Source organism: Cyclopterus lumpus, chromosome 6 (genome assembly GCF_009769545.1).
Source record: "Cyclopterus lumpus isolate fCycLum1 chromosome 6, fCycLum1.pri, whole genome shotgun sequence".
In the NCBI taxonomy this organism is placed as follows: domain Eukaryota; kingdom Metazoa; phylum Chordata; class Actinopteri; order Perciformes; family Cyclopteridae; genus Cyclopterus; species Cyclopterus lumpus.
Genome location: NC_046971.1, coordinates 4641067 through 4660733, shown reverse-complemented (window position 1 = coordinate 4660733; position 19667 = coordinate 4641067). Strand labels below are relative to the sequence as shown.

General features: G+C 44.7%; 1 protein-coding gene across 11 annotated transcripts in view; it reads left to right on the top strand.

Moving 5' to 3' along the window:
* Window positions 1–19667, top strand: part of plekha7a (pleckstrin homology domain containing, family A member 7a) — a 97634-nt gene that overhangs the window by 29917 nt on the left and 48050 nt on the right. For all 11 annotated transcript variants that reach the window (XM_034534276.1, XM_034534277.1, XM_034534267.1 and 8 more), the window contains one exon: window positions 19151–19234. In XM_034534276.1, the coding sequence (XP_034390167.1) occupies window positions 19151–19234 (84 nt within the window). The remainder of the gene's footprint in view (window positions 1–19150; window positions 19235–19667) is intronic.

The following is a 19667-nucleotide window of genomic DNA, read 5'->3' as shown; positions in this document are numbered from 1 at the left end:
CACACACCCCTCCCGGTACACTGCACACTTGTGTTTTCTGCAACGTCAAAGCAGAGAATTGCACACGAAACGACCAGAAAAGCAGCTTCAGTTCATCAATGTGCACGTTCAGCTGCCTCGGTAGAAAAACAAAAAAAGGCTTGTTTTGCAGTTTTTGGGAACAGTCAGAAAATGTTTTAGCTGACTCTGAAAAGTCGTCGTTTGAGTTTCACTCCGTCTTCCTGTTGCCGACGGGAGAAAAGACATGTTGACCCCCCCCCCCCCCCCCCCTCCCCTCCCCCCCCTCCCGACGGCCTTGTTTTGTTTGCCCATCGAGGAACGACGCGCAAAACTCTGAATGCAAATTCGGAGAACAAAAGAAACGCCGCTGACATTTCTGTAATGTCACGTTCTGTGACGGCACGCCGTGTCCTAAATGCCACCCTTCCTTTTTACGCCCAGACTGCGACTCATTCACGAAACGGAGAAACAAAGAAACAAGCCGAAGTTTGTTTTTGGAGCCCAGAAACGTGGCGAGTGTAATCTGGGTGTTTTTTTTTATTACTTGTGTTGTCAGGGGCAACGTCCGTCCATCAGGACTATGTCCGCCTCGTACCGGGCATGTGTTGTTGTTGTTATTGTTGTTGTGTTGTGTTAAACGCATACAGTGCTTCACAGCACTGGATAGACGACTCTCGCCTCCAGATATTAGTAAATATTTGCCTTCATGGCACTAAAGTGTCTGAAAGTAAATGAGAACAACAAAGTGGATAGATGCACTCTAAAGACATGTTTTAATCATCAATGTGTCTATTCAAACCTTTATGACTGTGTATGACACATTGATGACACATTGATGACACATTGATGACACATTGACGACACATTGACGACACATTGACGACACATTGACGACACATTGATGACACATTGACCACACATTGACGACACATTGACCACACATTGACGACACATTGACGACACATTGACCACACATTGACGACACATTGACGACACATTGACCACACATTGACGACACATTGACGACACATTGACCACACATTGACCACACATTGACGACACATTGATGACACATTGACGACACATTGACCACACATTGACCACACATTGACGACACATTGATGACACATTGACCACACATTGACCACACATTGACCACACATTGACCACACATTGATGACACATTGACCACACATTGACGACACATTGACGACATTGGTGCCCTCACTCAAAATCCCCCCTGACTTTTGTAGTCTCATTTATATCTATTAATTATATTAATCTATATATTAAATAAAATACAAGTACTTTTTAAAGTATAATGTCTCTATTAACAAATAAGAAATGATTATATGCAAGGTCAACATAATTCACACAGCATTGTTTATTACTTACATTTCCAAGTCTATTATTAACTTAACCTGATATGAGCCATTTAATATATTTATTTATATATATATATATATTTATTTATATATATATATATATATAATCTGACGTTTCCTCTTTCCTTTCTCTTTCGTACATCTAAAATAACGTCAGGTTATAACTAACTATACACATAACCGAACATTCACGAAGCTTCCTCCTAAATCGTATGTGAATTTTGTTTATTTTAATCAGGTCTGAAGGCTTATTAAAAAAAAAAATGCTTGTTGTTGCAATTTCTCAGCGACACCTGAAACTTTTAATAAGGTCACGAGTGGCACCAATATTGATCCGGTGTGTTTAATTGGGGGGCGTTACAGTTTATTTGTTGTCGGTATTTATCTGGATGCATATTTTTTTCCCGTCCAAAAGGCCATTCGCATGAAGGACAGGAGCTTTCTTTCTATTTATACACGTCATTAGGATATAAAGGACTAATTCTTCATATTAGGACGATAACGTGTTGTTGCACTCCGGGGAAATTAGACTGAATTGTGTTTTTTTCTTTGTTCTTCTTCTTCTTGGAATGATCTTATTAAACAGTGAGACAATGTACTGTAGACAGGTCTAACACCCAGAGCTGGATGTGTGGGTCTCTGCTCTCGGCCGGCTCCTCGTCCTCCGTCCCTTTGAGCTCGCCGGTCTCTCCGGTCTCACATTACGCCCCAGCTGGCTCGGTCCGTGTGGGCAGCGCCGCTCTTAATCCCGACCTAATCTGAGACGGCTTTGTGTGTAATCAAAGCATCCACTGTACATGTATGAAGAGGCGGCGCCGTCCGTGAAAAACAACAACAACAACAACAACAACAACAACAACAACCCAGATACAGGTTACACACCATATGGTTCCCATCAAAACCCAAAGACAGATTGGTGTCGTCTTGCAGGATATGCAGATAGACATTTGAAAGTACAGCATCGTTTATGCCTCAGTGGGCGGGGCTTATGGAGACACGCTCCCCCATTTTACGCTCGTTACATGCAGAAATATACAAGTAAACGTATGAGGTTTTAGGTTAGTATCAGTATAAAACGGTTAGGTTGGTTAGGTTTAGGCTACTTTAGCACTTGGTTAGGTTTAGGCTACTTTAGCACTTTGTTAGGTTTAGGCTACTTTAGCACTTTGTTAGGTTTAGGCTACAAAAGCACTTTGTTAGGTTTAGGCTACAAAAGCACTTGGTTAGGTTTAGGCTACAAAAGTACTTGGTTAGGTTTAGGCTACTTTAGCACTTGGTTAGGTTTAGGCTACAAAAGCACTTGGTTAGGTTTAGGCTACTTTAGCACTTGGTTAGGTTTAGGCTACTTTAGCACTTGATTAGGATTAGGCTACTTTAGCACTTGGTTAGGTTTAGGCTACAAAAGCACTTGGTTAGGTTTAGGCTACAAAAGCACTTGGTTAGGTTTAGGCTACAAAAGCACTTTGTTAGGTTTAGGCTACAAAAGCACTTTGTTAGCTTTAGGCTACTTTAGCACTTTGTTAGGTTTAGGCTACAAAAGTACTTGGTTAGGTTTAGGCTACAAAAGTACTTTGTTAGGTTTAGGCTACAAAAGCACTTTGTTAGGTTTAGGATACTAAAGTACTTGGTTAGGTTTAGGCTACAAAAGCACTTTGTTAGCTTTAGGCTACAAAAGCACTTTGTTAGGTTTAGGCTACAAAAGCACTTTGTTAGGTTTAGGCTACAAAAGCACTTTGTTAGGTTTAGGCTACAAAAGCACTTGGTTAGGTTTAGGATACTAAAGTACTTGGTTACGGTGAGGAAAATATCGTAATTTTGGTTCAAATAAATACGTTTGTTATGTAAAATGAGTCCGGCTTGTTACATAAACGGCTCTGTTGAAGAACGCATAAAGAACGATAAAACAACGGTAAAATAAGTCAACGCTGGACACGAACTGGGCAGGTAGCACATCTCGGGTTCATCAGCCGTCCACAATCAACCGCACAGGAAGTGTTGCAACACCTTGTTGACATAAAAAATATTGAATAATGCATGTTTGAGGATGAATTTCGGAAAGTTCTGTGCATATCAATGCGTTACAAAACCCTCCCTCAGTAATAGCACTCTCATGTGTGACTTAGTGAAGTGCAGCCTGGCGTTAAGTGCACAAACGATCCGCTGCTGCTGCTGCGGAAAAACCCGTTAAGTGGGACAAATGGAACGGCCCGAACACATTTCCACTTCCCACTCCGGCAACTCCGCACAAGAAGAAACTCTCCGTCTCGCGCCGGGTCTCAGTGGACTCGGCAAAGGCGAGCGTGGGCCGGAGCAGAACTGCACCGATTCTCCTCGGTGTCGGCGGGCAGGCTGGATTCACGCCTCCTAATGAGGCATAAAGTTGTTCCATTGTGTACCTGAGTTTGGCCACAGAGGTCCTAACTTTTTAATATTTCAGCATGCAGTTGCTCCTGAAATATACTCGGAGGCTATTAGAGGTCTGTTAGATTAAAAGAGAAGAACGTGTGCAGCTTGAGATTCAAAGATATATACTTTTTTGTTGTTGTTAGCGCCCACTGTGCTCTGAAACTTTTTGGGGGTGGTTTGTGGGCACGTTTTGGATCTCGTGCAGCTGCAGATCGGCGCGTCCCTCGTTGGGGACGAAGCATCTTTGATGCCGAGTGAAGTCATGCAAATGTAACGCTGATGAACGTATGAATGAATTGCAGAATTTTCCTTTTGGAGATTTTGTTTAAACGTTGTCTAAAATGTTGCAATCGGCCCTCGCTGGCTCTCGTACTCCGCCCTCTAAAAATCTCAGTTTTTATTTACTCATTTCCAATCCTGTTCTCCGTCTTCCTCTCCTCTCACGAGATTATTTCGGAGAGCCACAGCGACAGCTGCGAGTCCTTTGTCAGCGGCCTCCGAGGCTCGAGGTGTAAATGGATGCTTTTGGTCTTGCAGGAAGCACGGCGGGTGTTTATCCATCAAGTCTCAGGGACCTTCTCCAGTCCAGCGGGACTCAAGGGTCAACCGATTAGATTTTAATAAGGTCACCGGTACCTCACGTCGGTCCCTTTCCCCTTTGAACCCCCGAAACGCATCGAGTGAATCCCTTCAAACATCCACTCACATTAAATCCCCCGCCTTCAGATTTTCACGTGTTTCCCCGACGGCGTTGTGTTAAATTAACCGTTTATACTCCGCACAACTCTTTTTTTCCCCCCAGTGAGTCGGAGCTAAACGCCCTCATTACGTTCAAGGGGCCCCGAGGTGTATGTTTGATTCGTTCACGCTCGAGAGAGAGAAGTGTTTCTCGACACTTTTAACCACCCGGATTAGCGCGCCATGTCACATTAATTAAAAACGCGGTTGGATTCGGTGATAATAAATCATTTTTTTTGGTTTTTGTCCCGCGGCGTCGGATCAGGGAGCAATTTGGAGTCGCTGGGTGTCATTTTGAGGCTTTTTTTCCCCCTCAGCTGGATCAATATGGTGCTCGTCAGTAGGCCTGGAGGGGGAAGCGTGTGTGTGTGTGCGTGTGTGTGTGTGTGTGTGTGTGTGTGAGAGAGTGTGTGTGCGTGTGTCTCCTTGTGACTGTGCAGTTTTTCTCTCTCTAGGACTTTGCCATCGCAGCTTTAAGCTGTATAACCTTTTGCATTTCTCCTGAACGCCGTGTTTGTTTGTAGAGGATCTGGTTCAACGTATATGTGATGATATATGCAAATGAGCCGGTCTCATGGACAGGTTCCACGTCCAGCCTGAAAGTGTGTGTGATATGTTGGGACAGACCATAATCTTTAACAAACGGGTGTCTCAGGACGGAGAGGGAGACGCCCACTGAGACCAGAGGGCCCACCAGGTGTTGCCGGTGCTGCTGATTTAGCTCAGGTGTTTCCACGCCCCTTGTTGACCCGTGGCCACGCCCACCTGCAGGGACAGCAGCCAGTGGCAGAGAGGGTCGTCACACCTGCGACAATATTTGTAATATCTTTCGGATTAATGGCGACGTACGTCATGAATCATGGTCCATGGTATCTTTCTTATACATCAAGTAAAAGAAAAGAACTCAAGTAACCAATTGTATTTAGCTTTTTGCTACAATTGGAATATTACCAAATGTCACTGTTCATTGAAATGGTGAACATAACGTACAGAAGGAAACAATTCTGTGTATTTTTTTGGTCTACTTACTTGAATGTTTCTGCATTTCTACGACAGCGAGAGGAGAGAGATTAAAGGGAAAAGAAAGGAGAGAGAGTTTTGACCTGAACTCGGGGTCACCGGCGTTTATTCAGCTTCTTAAAGCTCCACGCCGCCACGATGCCCAATAATTCCACGTATTTTCATAATTACCATAAACGTGTGTTTCAGTCTATGTGTTGAACTTTGTTACACCTCTGGTCCTCAAACATCAACACATATACACACTTTGGTCTTCTTTGCCTTCTCGCTTTCTTCCTTCCTTGCCAGCTTTGATTTGACTCCCATCGACACACACACACACACACACACACACACACGCACACGTGAACACACACACACACACACACACACACCATCTCTGAGACGGGGGGGCCCGTCAGGACACTGTGAAGTGTTCTGAATGTGAATGCAGTGCCTTGTCTTCTTTTAGCATGCCAGGCTGTCCGTCTCAATGCAGAGTCCCTGGCTGTCCGGCTGAAAGCTGCTCTCCTGTGACACACACACACACACACACACACACACACACACGCACGCACGCACGCAATGGACAAGAGTGGGGCTGGGGCTTATTTAAAGCCATCTCGTTGTTGCCATAGCAACAAAATGTCCCGGAGCAGTCTCTTGAGGGCTTGGGGGGGGGGGGGGGGGGGGGGGGGGGGGGGGGGCGGTGGTTTGCCTTGCGGCATCACCAGTAGCAACAGAGGTGGACGCCGCTCCGTCGGCTGCCTCTGATTGGTTGTGATGGACATCTCTATTACGCCCTCCCAAAAATACAGAATCCCAATCCTGCTACTTGATGGAGGCGGGGAGAGAAGATGAAGATAAAAATATAAACGGCAACGATAATAATGAAATGTGAGAGACAAGACTTTAAAGTGGAGAGTGGGAAGAAAATGCAAAGGGGGAAAAAAAAAATAAATAAAAAGGAGTCGGTCGTAAGGACACAAGTGGCCGAATCCAGTGACGGAGAGCAGACGGGAAAGGTCACGGGGTCACGGCTGAGTGGCCGCCGGACGCTCCTATAAATAGTCAGACAGCATGTACTTTTCAGGGGGGCGCGGAGGTTTATTTTCCTTGAAATCAATGACAATGCGATCGGCTCAAAGCGGAGAGCAACAACAGGGATTTAATTAATGTGGCTTCGGAGCCGTAGGAATGGTTTCACCGGAAGATTTACAGGAGGCCATTTAAAATACACAAGCTAGTGTAGGAAGACAAAAAACATTTTCACTCAATTGAGACGTTTTCCTCGGGCAGCGCTGTGTACGTTTTCTTCGAAGATTCCTGATTCACACATTTTGTTCTCAAGCGTTCCAAGTTTTGGTTTTAATTACATTTTATTGCGATTATTACCCTGTACGCCGAGTGCCCTTCAACGAGTCCTTCTGCAGGGGTCCCAAAACTAGAAAAGCTACTTGAGTTTCCGACCGCTGACACATTGCTCTTCCACTTTACCTCTCGACGTTGACCTTTTTGCCCTCTCGACGTTGACCTTTTTGCCCTCTCGACGTTGACCTTTCGCCCACGCCTCGTTGCCACGCCGACGATGTTAGCGCGTTCCCGCATTCTTGTCCTCTTGCCGTTCCACAAAACTTCATCCTCTCCCAGAAACTAATGGCCTCATTGTCTCACAAATGTTTGACTCGTACAGAAGCGTCTCCATTTGTAATTATGAAAACAAATCCATAGAAATGCAGGCGCGTCCGTCGTGAGCGTCATTTCAGTCCTCCATTCCCTGTTTATGCTAATGCAAATATATTCATTATATCTGCAATAAGACATTTAACAGGCACTCTGTTCCTCAGCGGCTATAATTAGAGTCAGACGGGTGGGGGGGGGGGGGGGGGGGGGGGGGGGGGGGGGGGCGTCACGGCTGATTTGAATGCAGACAAGTGTGGAACAAGCAGGGATGTGATTTCTGTGGAGCTATCGGGGGGGGCGCCTGCATGTGGTCCCGGATAATTCATTCTCCGAGTGGAAGGGCCTCGTAAATGACACCCTGCTGGAAGTTAAAATATAAAATCTGTGGTTTTCTTCTTTTTTTTTTTATGTCAAACTTTTGAGGGTTTAGTCTCGCCCACTGGCTTAATAAATATAAAGAGTGAGACATCACCTTATTTCATAAAGTGTGCTATGGACTACATTAACTCCACCTGCACGTTAAACGGGTGCTATTTAGCAAATGTTTACCAATATTCCCCCATCTTAGCGCGTTAGCACGCATGCTAATTAGCACTAAACACAAACAGCTGAGGCTGAACGGGAACGTCATCAGTTTGTGCAGGTGGTGCACGGACAAAACAAAACACGGGCCAATGTCGACCCGAGCATGTTATTCCAGTTCTTAACAAAATGACATGCTGAGTTTTTAATTCACGTGTCTGTGTCGGTATCTCGAGCTTCAAAACGTGAGTGACGTCTTTAAAGCCACATTCATGCTGCAGTGGAACCGTCGATATTTGGGATAATTCACTTACTTGTGTCTGTCATGTTTAAAAGGAAAATCTTTGTTGTACTAGAGATGGAGGGGGGAGGGGGGGGTCTGGTCCTTCGTGTACCAGCTCCCGAAGGCGATGAGAGGTCACATGCCGGGTCGTGGCCGTGCCACTTCCTGTCCAAACAGGGAGCCACGGGTGAGTTTGAAATGAGACGGGTGGAGAGTTCACGAGCTGAAGAGCCAACGGTGTGCACAATGTGGATGCCGAGCATTACGGGTCGTGCTTATGGGCCTGAGGCAGGGACTCCTCTGAATGCTTTCTGACCTGATGGGAGAGTGAGAGAGAGAGAGAGAGAGAGAGAGAGAGAGAGAAAGAAAGAAGCTGTTTGTGTTTGTGATGCTGGATGTGAAACCCAAACAAGAGACGGTGGCAGTTCAGCAGCGAGTGTGTCACCGCGCCTCCCCGGGGCCCGCGAAGGAATTCACTGGCAGCGGCGACCTGCTAGGAATTCAGCAGGGCAAAGTGCATGTGTGTGTGTGAGTGTGTGTGTGTGTGTGTACATGTGTGTGTGTGTGCTTGCAGTGGTCAGATTGTGTTCCATCTCTTCATCCCCCCCCCACCCCCCCGGCCCAGTTATAGGACCGCAGCTCTAGCATGCGAGGCGCTCCCTCGTCCTCCAGACAGGAAGGAGCGTGCGCTTCACGCGGCGTTCGCCCACGTTCACGCGCTCTGAGGGGAACAAAAGTAACGCCGCCGCCGCCGGGTGGGCGCAGGTAAACCAAAATAGATACGTCGAGCAGTCAAGGCTGTTTGGCTTTTTTCATTATGCCGAGCAGACTTCGTGGATCTTTTCAGAGTTTCTTTCTTTGTTGTTGGTGGAAGTGGGCTCTAGCGTTCCGACTAACAGACACTAACACAAAGGGGCTCCAACATGATATCAATACTGCAGCTCCTCAGACGTCCGTTGGTGTGATATCGTATCTCTGGGTCAGGACACTCGTCCCCACTGCCAGTTAACATCCTGCAGAATGATGATAAGTTCCTTTTATTGCTCTGCCGAATACCCTTTTTTTTTTCTTCTAAATATTGTGATTTGTTGGCAGTGCCGCGACTAAAACGATGACCTTCTCACATAATCACATATTTCTGGCTGCTTTTTTGGGAAATGTTTTATGAGGGAGCAGATGTTTCTTTTTGGCAACGCTTTCCTCCTAAATTGATCCTGAAGTGATTTCACTCATTCTGAAACTATTAAGTTGTGATCTGTGGTTTAAAAATTAGCGTCACTTATTCTGTATAAAAAGGTTAGCGCGCATAATTAATAGAGTGCACTGTGCAATCTGGTGCCCTGTGTCAATTTATAGGTTGCGTTTATGTCATATAAATACATGTATTATTGTTTTAAAGTAAAAAAAAAAAAAAAAAAAAAAAGAAGGTATAACCAAACTATTTTATTCAAAAATAATGAAAGTTTACAAAAAGAAAATACTCAAATCTATTCAAATTAAAATAATAATAAAACATTTCTTTTTATGACTCTCACCAACAGTTTGGCTTTTATTTACTTTTTTTGTTGCAGTGGAGATGACCTTTAATACTTTTAGATCTCATCGTGTGCACAAAAAGGCAAAAGCGACATATTTCTCTTCCAAAATCCATTGAATCAATCAAATTATTGCAGCCGATAATATCACTGCATCCATCCATCCATCAATCGGCAACTTTAAAGCATCAAGGGCTTTTTTAGCGGTGCAATCAAATACGAATTATTTAATTTAAATCACTCAGAAATGTGGTTCCAGAGTGACGTTTAAACTAAAGAACCACAGTAATCGATGTTGTTTAGCACGAATGCTTCAAGGCTGCGTTGAGAACTTTTGTGGTGTTGAACGCAGCATCATCGTCCAGCTCCTCCTCCTCCGTCGTCTGTCAGCGGCTGTCCGTTAAATAACCGGAGTAACCAACCGCGGTAATGTTTTAACCTACTTTTGTCCTGCGGCCAAAATCTGTGATTCTCTTTTGCAGCTGTGGCATTGTGCAACTCAATTATGACATTTTTATTTGAACATTAGGCCCACGGATCAAAGTGCCATTTAGTTCTTGGCAGAGGTGTGTGTGTGTGTGTGCGTGTGCGTGTGTGTGTGTGTGTGTGCGTGTGCGTGTGTGTGTGTTTTTTAAATTACAGTCTTTACAAAGAGCACATTTTCTGGCATCTCCATTTGAATCATTGGATCAAGAGACCGGCCCGTGTTAAACTGGTGGGGCTTCTTTTTTTTTTCTTTTTTTTTTTAAATGTTGTGTCATTTGGCTTTTATATTGTAATTCCCCCCCCCCCCACACACACACACACACAATTAAAATGTGGACTCGGTCTCCTGCTTGTTAGATTTTTTAGATTTTTGAAAAGGTCACACGTAGCCACAGTGTTCAACATACCTTCGACTGTGAGTGCATTTTAAATTCTTTTTATTTAAAAAAAAGTTTATTATTACTATTTAACTCTGGTGGATGTTTGTTCACCTGCAGCCTGAAACACACACACACACACTTTAAACTGCTCTGTCTCTTCGTGCCAAAATACTGTACACACACACACACACACACACACACACACACACACGCGCGCCGTGTTAAAACATGTACAGTGTGCTCTGAATGGCAACGACCTTGCTTGCGTGTTCCCATACGGCAGCGCTCCCCCCCCCCCCCCCCCCCCCACACACTCCCTCCCTCCCTCGCCGCACTTCAAACACATTTCATGTGGAAAAAAACCCTTAAAATAGACGCGACCTTTGACTGGAAGAACACCTACTCGCCAAATCCTTTAGAAACACAGCGTCTCGCTGCACATCTGTTGAAAGGTGTGTGTGTGTGTGGGGAAGGCAGGCGAATACCTGCTATTTATTTATCAGAGATACCAACAGGAACATTGGTCAGATGTGGGGGGGGGGGGGGGGGGGGGGGGGGGGGCGTGGCTTATCTGTGACGGGGACCAATCGGTCAGCCCAGTGTCAGTTTTTAAAACGACGTGTCACGTGTGTAGCGTTGTAAGTGCAGTAAATCGTTACCGCATTAACTTTTCGCCCGGACGCGAGCTCAAGAGCACAGAGGGAGATTCAACCCGCATCCTTTTGTGCCGCGTCTTACGCAACGCCATTAACGCTGAGTGTAATTCACCTTTCGCTGGCTTTCATCCGACGTGCTCTTTTTAAATTAATCCAAGTTTGCCTGATTGGGTCAATAAGCAACCCACTTTTTTAAAAAACATTATTTGTGATGTTAACCAATAGAGGCGATGGTGAATAAGCTATATTAAAGCTATTTTAAAGAACTTTTAAAGAGAAGGAACAAACACACCACTTCAAACCACATTACATAAGAGCACTAAACATAATGTGTCTATTTGTTCTTTCCTCCCCCCCCACACACACACATTGTATTGGTAATTCAGGTGTTCAGTTTATCAATAGGCCGTAACAAAGATCCCTGACAGCCAATCACGACGCAGTGTGAATATTCTTTCACAGGCTCTGAAGTAACTTCAGACTGTAATTTGCTTAGTGGGGACGCGGAGTAATGATAATTTTTCCGTTGTTGATGATTTTCGTTATTGATTCATCTTTGGTTGAGTAGCTTTTTGCTTGTCTAAAAATGTCCATCAACAGTTGCCGTTTAGAAACCTGATGGTGACGTCGTGGAGATGTTCCATTAAAAACGACACAAACGTAATCCCGTAACTTAGCAACGAGGGCCGGCGAGAGTAAATATTGGTATCGGTGTTTTTTTTTTTAGCTTTCTCATGGTTGTCCTCCTGCTTGAAACGCACCGCTTGGACTCGAGGATGATTGGATTAGAATTCTGTGGTCAAAGGTCAAAGGTCACCTTGACCTTTTTACGCCCGTGTCCCATTGCAGTGATATTTCAGGATCGCCTTGAGGAAATTTCTTAAAAATGGACTCCAAGCATGAACTGATTAGATTTCAGTGGTCAAATGTCAAGGACCTGGAAAAAACGTGTTTTTAGGGCTTTAACTCAATAAGAGGGTTTTTAGAAAAAGTTTTTAAAATTGATGATGGTGATTTTCATATCGGAACAAAACTCAAAGGTTGCATAAACTCTAAAATCAAAAACGTTTAAATAATCCAGCCACCCTGCAGGTAAACACCACTTCTTTAATATAAAGCTGCCTTCACAGTGACTTTTCTAATCAGTCGGAGTTATCTTTTATATATTTTTTGTGGGCGGTGGCTCTTTAAATGTTATGGTTATTACGTAAGTGCTGGAGTGAAGTAGAGTCATGCCTCAGTCGTCCTTGGATATTAAAGTTTACTGCATGAGACTGCATGAGACAACGTGAGACACTGTGAGACAACGTGAGACACCGTGAGACAACGTGAGACAACGTGAGACACCGTGAGACAACGTGAGACACCGTGAGACAATGTGAGACACCGTGAGACAACGTGAGACAACGTGAGACAATGTGAGACAACGTGAGACAACGTGAGACAACGTGAGACAACGTGAGACAACGTGAGACAATGTGAGACAACGTGAGACAACGTGAGACAACGTGAGACACCGTGAGACAATGTGAGACAACGTGAGACAATGTGAGACAACGTGAGACAACGTGAGACAACGTGAGACACAGTGAGACAACGTGAGACAACGTGAGACAACGTGAGACAACGTGAGACAACGTGAAACACCGTGAGACAACGTGAGACACTGAGACACCGTGAGACAACGTGAGACAATGTGAGACAACGTGAGACAACGTGAAACAACGTGAGACAACGTGAGACAACGTGAAACACCGTGAGACAACGTGAGACACTGAGACACCGTGAGACAATGTGAGACAACGTGAGACAACGTGAAACAACGTGAAACAACGTGAAACAACGTGAAACAACGTGAGACAATGTGAGACAATGTGAGACAACGTGAGACACTGAGACACCGTGAGACAATGTGAGACTGTGAGACAACGTGAGACACCGTGAGACAATGTGAGACTGTGAGACAACGTGAGACAATGTGAGACAACGTGAGACAACGTGAGACAATGTGAGACAATGTGAGAAAACGTGAGACACCGTGAGACAACGTGAGACAACGTGAGACACTGAGACACCGTGAGACAATGTGAGACTGTGAGACAATGTGAGACAACGTGAGACTGTGAGACAATGTGAGACAACGTGAGACTGTGAGACAATGTGAGACAACGTGAGACACTGTGAGACAACGTGAGACAATGTGAGACAACGTGAGACACCGTGAGACAACGTGAGACACTGAGACACCGTGAGACAATGTGAGACTGTGAGACAATGTGAGACAACGTGAGACTGTGAGACAATGTGAGACAACGTGAGACACCGTGAGACAATGTGAGACAATGTGAGACTGTGAGACAATGTGAGACTGTGAGACAATGTGAGACAATGTGAGACAACGTGAGACACCGTGAGACAATGTGAGACAACGTGAGACAACGTGAGACAATGTGAGACAACGTGAGACACCGTGAGACAACGTGAGACAATGTGAGACAACGTGAGACACCGTGAGACAACGTGAGACAACGTGAGACACTGAGACACCGTGAGACAATGTGAGACACCGTGAGACAACGTGAGACAATGTGAGACTGTGAGACAATGTGAGACTGTGAGACAATGTGAGACAACGTGAGACACCGTGAGACAATGTGAGACAACGTGAGACACCGTGAGACAACGTGAGACAATGTGAGACAACGTGAGACAACGTGAGACAACGTGAGACACCGTGAGACAATGTGAGACTGTGAGACAATGTGAGACAACGTGAGACACCGTGAGACAATGTGAGACTGTGAGACAATGTGAGACAACGTGAGACACTGAGACACCGTGAGACAACGTGAGACAATGTGAGACAACGTGAGACAACGTGAGACACCGTGAGACAATGTGAGACAACGTGAGACAATGTGAGACACCGTGAGACACTGAGACAACGTGAGACACCGTGAGACAATGTGAGACACCGTGAGACAACGTGAGACAACGTGAAACACCGTGAGACAACGTGAGACTGTGAGACAATGTGAGACAACGTGAGACACCGTGAGACAACGTGAGACACCGTGAGACACCGTGAGACAACGTGAGACAACGTGAGACAATGTGAGACAATGTGAGATAACGTGAGACAATGTGAGACACCGTGAGACACCGTGAGACAACGTGAGACACCGTGAGACACCGTGAAACACCGTGAGACAACGTGAGACAACGTGAGACAATGTGAGACAACGTGAGACAACGTGAAACACCGTGAGACACCGCGAGACACCGTGAGACACCGCGAGACACTGTGAGACAACGTGAGACAACGTGAAACACCGTGAGACAACGTGAGACACCGTGAGACCATGTGAGACCATGTGAGACAATGTGAGACAACGTGAGACAACGTGAGACACCGTGAGACAATGTGAGACAACGTGAGACAATGTGAGACACCGTGAGACACTGAGACAACGTGAGACACCGTGAGACAATGTGAGACACCGTGAGACAACGTGAGACAACGTGAAACACCGTGAGACAACGTGAGACTGTGAGACAATGTGAGACAACGTGAGACACCGTGAGACAACGTGAGACACCGTGAGACAACGTGAGACACCGTGAGACACCGTGAGACAACGTGAGACAACGTGAGACAATGAGAGACAATGTGAGATAACGTGAGACAATGTGAGACACCGTGAGACACCGTGAGACAATGTGAGACACCGTGAGACAATGTGAGACAACGTGAGACAACGTGAGACAACGTGAGACAACGTGAGACAATGTGAGACAACGTGAGACAACGTGAGACAATGTGACAATGTGAGACAACGTGAGACACTGTGAGACAACGTGAGACAATGTGACAACGTGAGACAACGTGAGACAATGTGAGACAACGTGAGACACCGTGAGACAACGTGAGACAATGTGACAACGTGAGACAACGTGAGACAATGTGACAATGTGAGACAACGTGAGACACCGTGAGACAACGTGAGACAATGTGACAATGTGAGACAACGTGAGACTGTGAGACAACGTGAGACAACGTGAGACAATGTGACAACGTGAGACAATGTGAGACAACGTGAGACACCGTGAGACAACGTGAGACAATGTGAGACAACGTGAGACAACGTGATCAATTAGTCAGCAGATAGTCGGGGACATTTGTCTTCATGGGTTTGATGAAACCTGATATTAATTAACGTTGGACAGGATTAATAGCTCAGCCTTGTGAAACATAACCCTTCTTATTATCAGCCATTAGATTTCATGATATTAAGTCGAAGAGCGCCAAAGATTTAATTTTGACGTGGCGGCTTGTTGATAAGCAGTCGACATAGTTTGATTATGTAAGAACCACACAAAGGATCTTTCACAGCAAATCTTTCCCCCAAAATCAGCTCCCCACTGTGGCTGCTCTGGACCATGAAACCAAAACAATGAGCTGAAAGACGCTAAAACGGAGGGGGAAACCGCCCACTTCCACATTTCAAATTTACGCACGGACATATAGTGCAGCTTTAACTTTTTCCCCTGTCCTTACTTCGTCTAATTCTACCCACACATATACTGTAGATGCCAAAAGCGTGAGCGAAAAAAGCACGATTAAAGCAACTTTTTCCCACTCGGTCCGATGTGTGGATTGCTCTCCGCTCTGCTGACGCTACTCACCCGTCTTTGTTGTGCGGAAAAAAACGGGAGATGTGAGGCGCGTTGCGTGAATGTTTGTTACCTTTCTTTCTTTATTAAAGGGCATTGTTAAAAGGGTTCTTTACAAAGCTTTCATGCCGCGTTTCGACCTTTTTTTCCCCCCCCCTTTTGCAGGCTCGTTCTCGACCGGCATGACACCCATCGTGGCGTCATTGCGTCTCGAACTATTTTGAACCTTCGCCTCAGATAAACAACCCTCTCAGGACGCCGTGAGCAATCAGACAGGGGTTTGATCCGTTCCCCAGGAGGAATAAACAAGTGCGAACGCGCTCGATTTGATCTTGAAACGTTCCGCTCGGCCGTCATAAATACCGCTTTTTCCCATTTAACAGCCTGGCGAGGAAATCGGAGTTAATAGGCTGCAACATTTAATTTCGTAAGCTCCGTATGAATTCTGCACGTGTCTATTTATTAGTGCTCGCACATTAGTGTGAATGAGAGACGGCCCCAACGGCTGTCGTCGTGGTCGTAATTAACATTATTTCTCAAACTCCTATTTATTTCGCGTTTTGATTTATTGCATTGACGTCGCAATGTTTTTGTTTTATTATTCATTAGGACGAAGGTGTTTTGAGGACGCTGTGCTTCACGCGGTCACGCTGGTCGTAGATTGTCGTAGATTGTCGTAGATTGTCGCTTCGTAGTGTCAAAGAAGTGCCTCGCTTATTTAGAGAGAATGGTCGGTGTCACATTAACACAAAAAACAATAGTCTAATATTATGGTAGTGGTGTATTAATAACCCTGTTGCATCATTTCCCACTGAATTTCACATTTATGTAAGCTGTTCCCAACAATTAAATGAATGTTAATGTTCCATTTACAAGACCCACCAAAAACCCCTACCATAGATATTCATACCTTTTTTTTAAAAGAAAATGTATCCCCAAAGTCAAATACTGGAGATAGTAGGAATTCATTTTTCTGATATTATAATTTTAAAGGATTTGGATACCACCAAAACATTCTGCCATTATATTGAAAATAGAAAACAAGTTACGCAACATACGTGACATCACCTCGCTCGCTGTTTAGTGGTGAAGTCGTCATCGGCTGTTGAATTTGTCGCAACTCTGCAAGGAGAACGTCTCGTAACTTCGTTGCTCGGAGACCCGTCAGGACTTACTTAGTTAGGTTTAGGCAATAGAACTACGTGGTTAGGTTTAGGAAAAGATCGTGAAATACTTAGTTAGGTTTAGGAAAAGATTGTGAAATACTTCGTGAAATACTTTGTTAGGTTTAGGCAATAGAACTACGTGGTTAGGTTTAGGAAAAGATCGTGAAATACGTAGTTAGGTTTAGGCAATATAACTACGTGGTTAGGTTTAGGAAAAGATCGTGAAATACGAAGTTAGGTTTAGGAAAAGATCGTGAAATACTTAGTTAGGTTTAGGCAATAGAACTACGTGGTTAGGTTTAGGAAAAGATCGTGAAATACGATGTTAGGTTTAGGAAAAGATCGTGAAATACGTAGTTAGGTTTAGGCAATAGAACTACGTGATTAGGTTTAGGAAAAGAACGTTAAATACGAAGTTAGGTTTAGGAAAAGATCGTGATATACGAAGTTAGGTGTAGACAACAAAACTACTTGGTTAGGTTTGGTAAAAGATCGTGAAATACGTAGTTAGGTTTGGGAAAAGATTGTTAAACACTTAGGTTTAGGCAACAAAACTAATTGGTCAGGTTTAGGAAAAGATTGTGAAATACGTAGTTGGGTTTAGGCAATAGAACTACGTGGTTTGGTTTAGGAAAAGATCGGGAAACACTTAGTTCGGTTTGGTAAAAGATCGTGAAATACGTAGTTAGGTTTGGGAAAAGATCGGGAAATACTTGAATATCAGTGAATTCAAGAACTCGTTGGTCAGTGGCAAACATGATGTCCATGTGCTGCTATGGCCTCTGTTAGTGTAGCTGTGATTAGAAGGAGTTAAACTAGTGGAGGAGGGTCGACCTCGGACAGCAGGAGGTCCTGACAGACATCAGTATGAGCGACTGGAGGCAGCGCTTCATGCGATAAGTCGTGTTTAGCTCTCATGCTGTGAGCTAATAACAGCATTGTGAGTCCCTGTTAGGGAGGCCGCCGCTGACATGTCCCCGGGTCTTCTGGGAAACCTTGTAGTCCTGTAGGGTTTGATCTTCTGCTCCACGGAGCGGGAACCTGTCCTGATGCAGAATGGAAAACGGTGTTGCTTCGCATCGATCGTTGTTAGATACGGGGAAATGTTTCTGAACCTTTACACACACACACACACACATGGGGTTTGTTTGATGGGTGTTTATGGTGCTTCTCTTAAATGTTGGGCTTCTTAAGAGGATGCTGATCAGCTCCAAGTTAGGGGCGAGAACCATTCGTCAGACTTTGTAATTCTGTGACGCTATCCTTGTATGTTTTTTTTAGGCTGTACATTAATATCTAAATAGTTTATATTCACCGAATTGGCAGGAGAATTATCTGCCATACTTTTTTTAATTAATATTTTTTTATTTTTTTATTACGTTCCAATTTTAGCACCAAACTAAGGGTTATACATTTACATACATTTGTGGTTTCAGATGAATCTATTACTTATTAGTTAGCTAGTCTGAAATTAAGGTTGCTTCAGCACTTTTACATTGGACAAAGACAAGGCAGCATACTCCTTTAAAACTTTTAATTTTTGTATTGTTTTATTACATGCTTTCACGTTTTGTAGCAGCAGGTTTTCCTCCCTATCAGATGTGAAGTTTGTCCACGGACCTCTTTGTTCATTAACTTCATAGCTGTAAAAACATCACTATAAACATCCATATACCACTGCAGTCATTGTCAAAACCCCGCTGTGAGGCATTTAAGCTACACACACACACACACACACACACACACACACACACACAGTGACCCTCGGCTCCACCCCACCGTTGTTTACCCGGTGAAATGCTTTTTACACTCTGGTTGCGGCTTAGAATGACTGACTGAGTCTATAACTGATGGAGGCCCAGGCCTGCACTGTCCAGCATTTTGTGCTGAGCCCAACACTTTGTTGCACACAGGCTGGACGGGACGGTCTGGGTGGGGTGGGGTGGGGTGGGGGTGGGGTTAGGGTGGGGCGGGCGTCCCAGCAGTCAGCCCTCACATTCTACACCGGGCTGGGAAAGTCAGGGACGGAAAGGCCCACCAGGGTGGAGAGTTTCGGACAGAGCCTCTAAGCTTGCTACTCCTCTGGGGAATGATCGGCTCGTGTCCGCTATACTTGTAAAATCTCGGGTGGGTGGGGGGGTTGAATTCACGGTGATACCCTCACAGTGTTTGCAGCGCAGCCGTGGTTTCTAATTGTGTCTCTCCTCTCTCTCTCTCTCCTCCCTCTGTCACTTCAGTCATAACCAGAGGATCACGGCGTTTCGCCATCCTACGAGCGGGCAGATTTCTGCAGAGAACATGGATTTCATCCTGCAAGAACAGTAAGTGATCACGTTTTTTTGCTTCTATGCATACAGTATATATATATATATATATATATATATATATATATATACACACACACACACAAAGCTGTTGAAGTAGAAACGATGGGATGCATTGACTTTTTCCACACGTCTGTGAGTTGAACGCTACACTGTGAGCGGGTTATTTCACCACCTTCTTTGAAGCGATGATGAATCCGGAACTCCTTTCTCTGCTCTTGTAGTTGTGACTGTTTTTTATGGTTTGTTCCAGTGTTACCTGAACTTCTGTTTGACAGTGACTTTGAAAACATTTTTAAAGTCTTTCTTTTCTTAAGTTTAGCTTCAAGTTATAATTCGTCATTGAGTGGGTGTTTGGCAGCTGTCAAGAGACGTTCAGGGTTGTTTCACTTGACGGTGTTTGGCCTCGGCTTCAGAGATGCTGCTAATC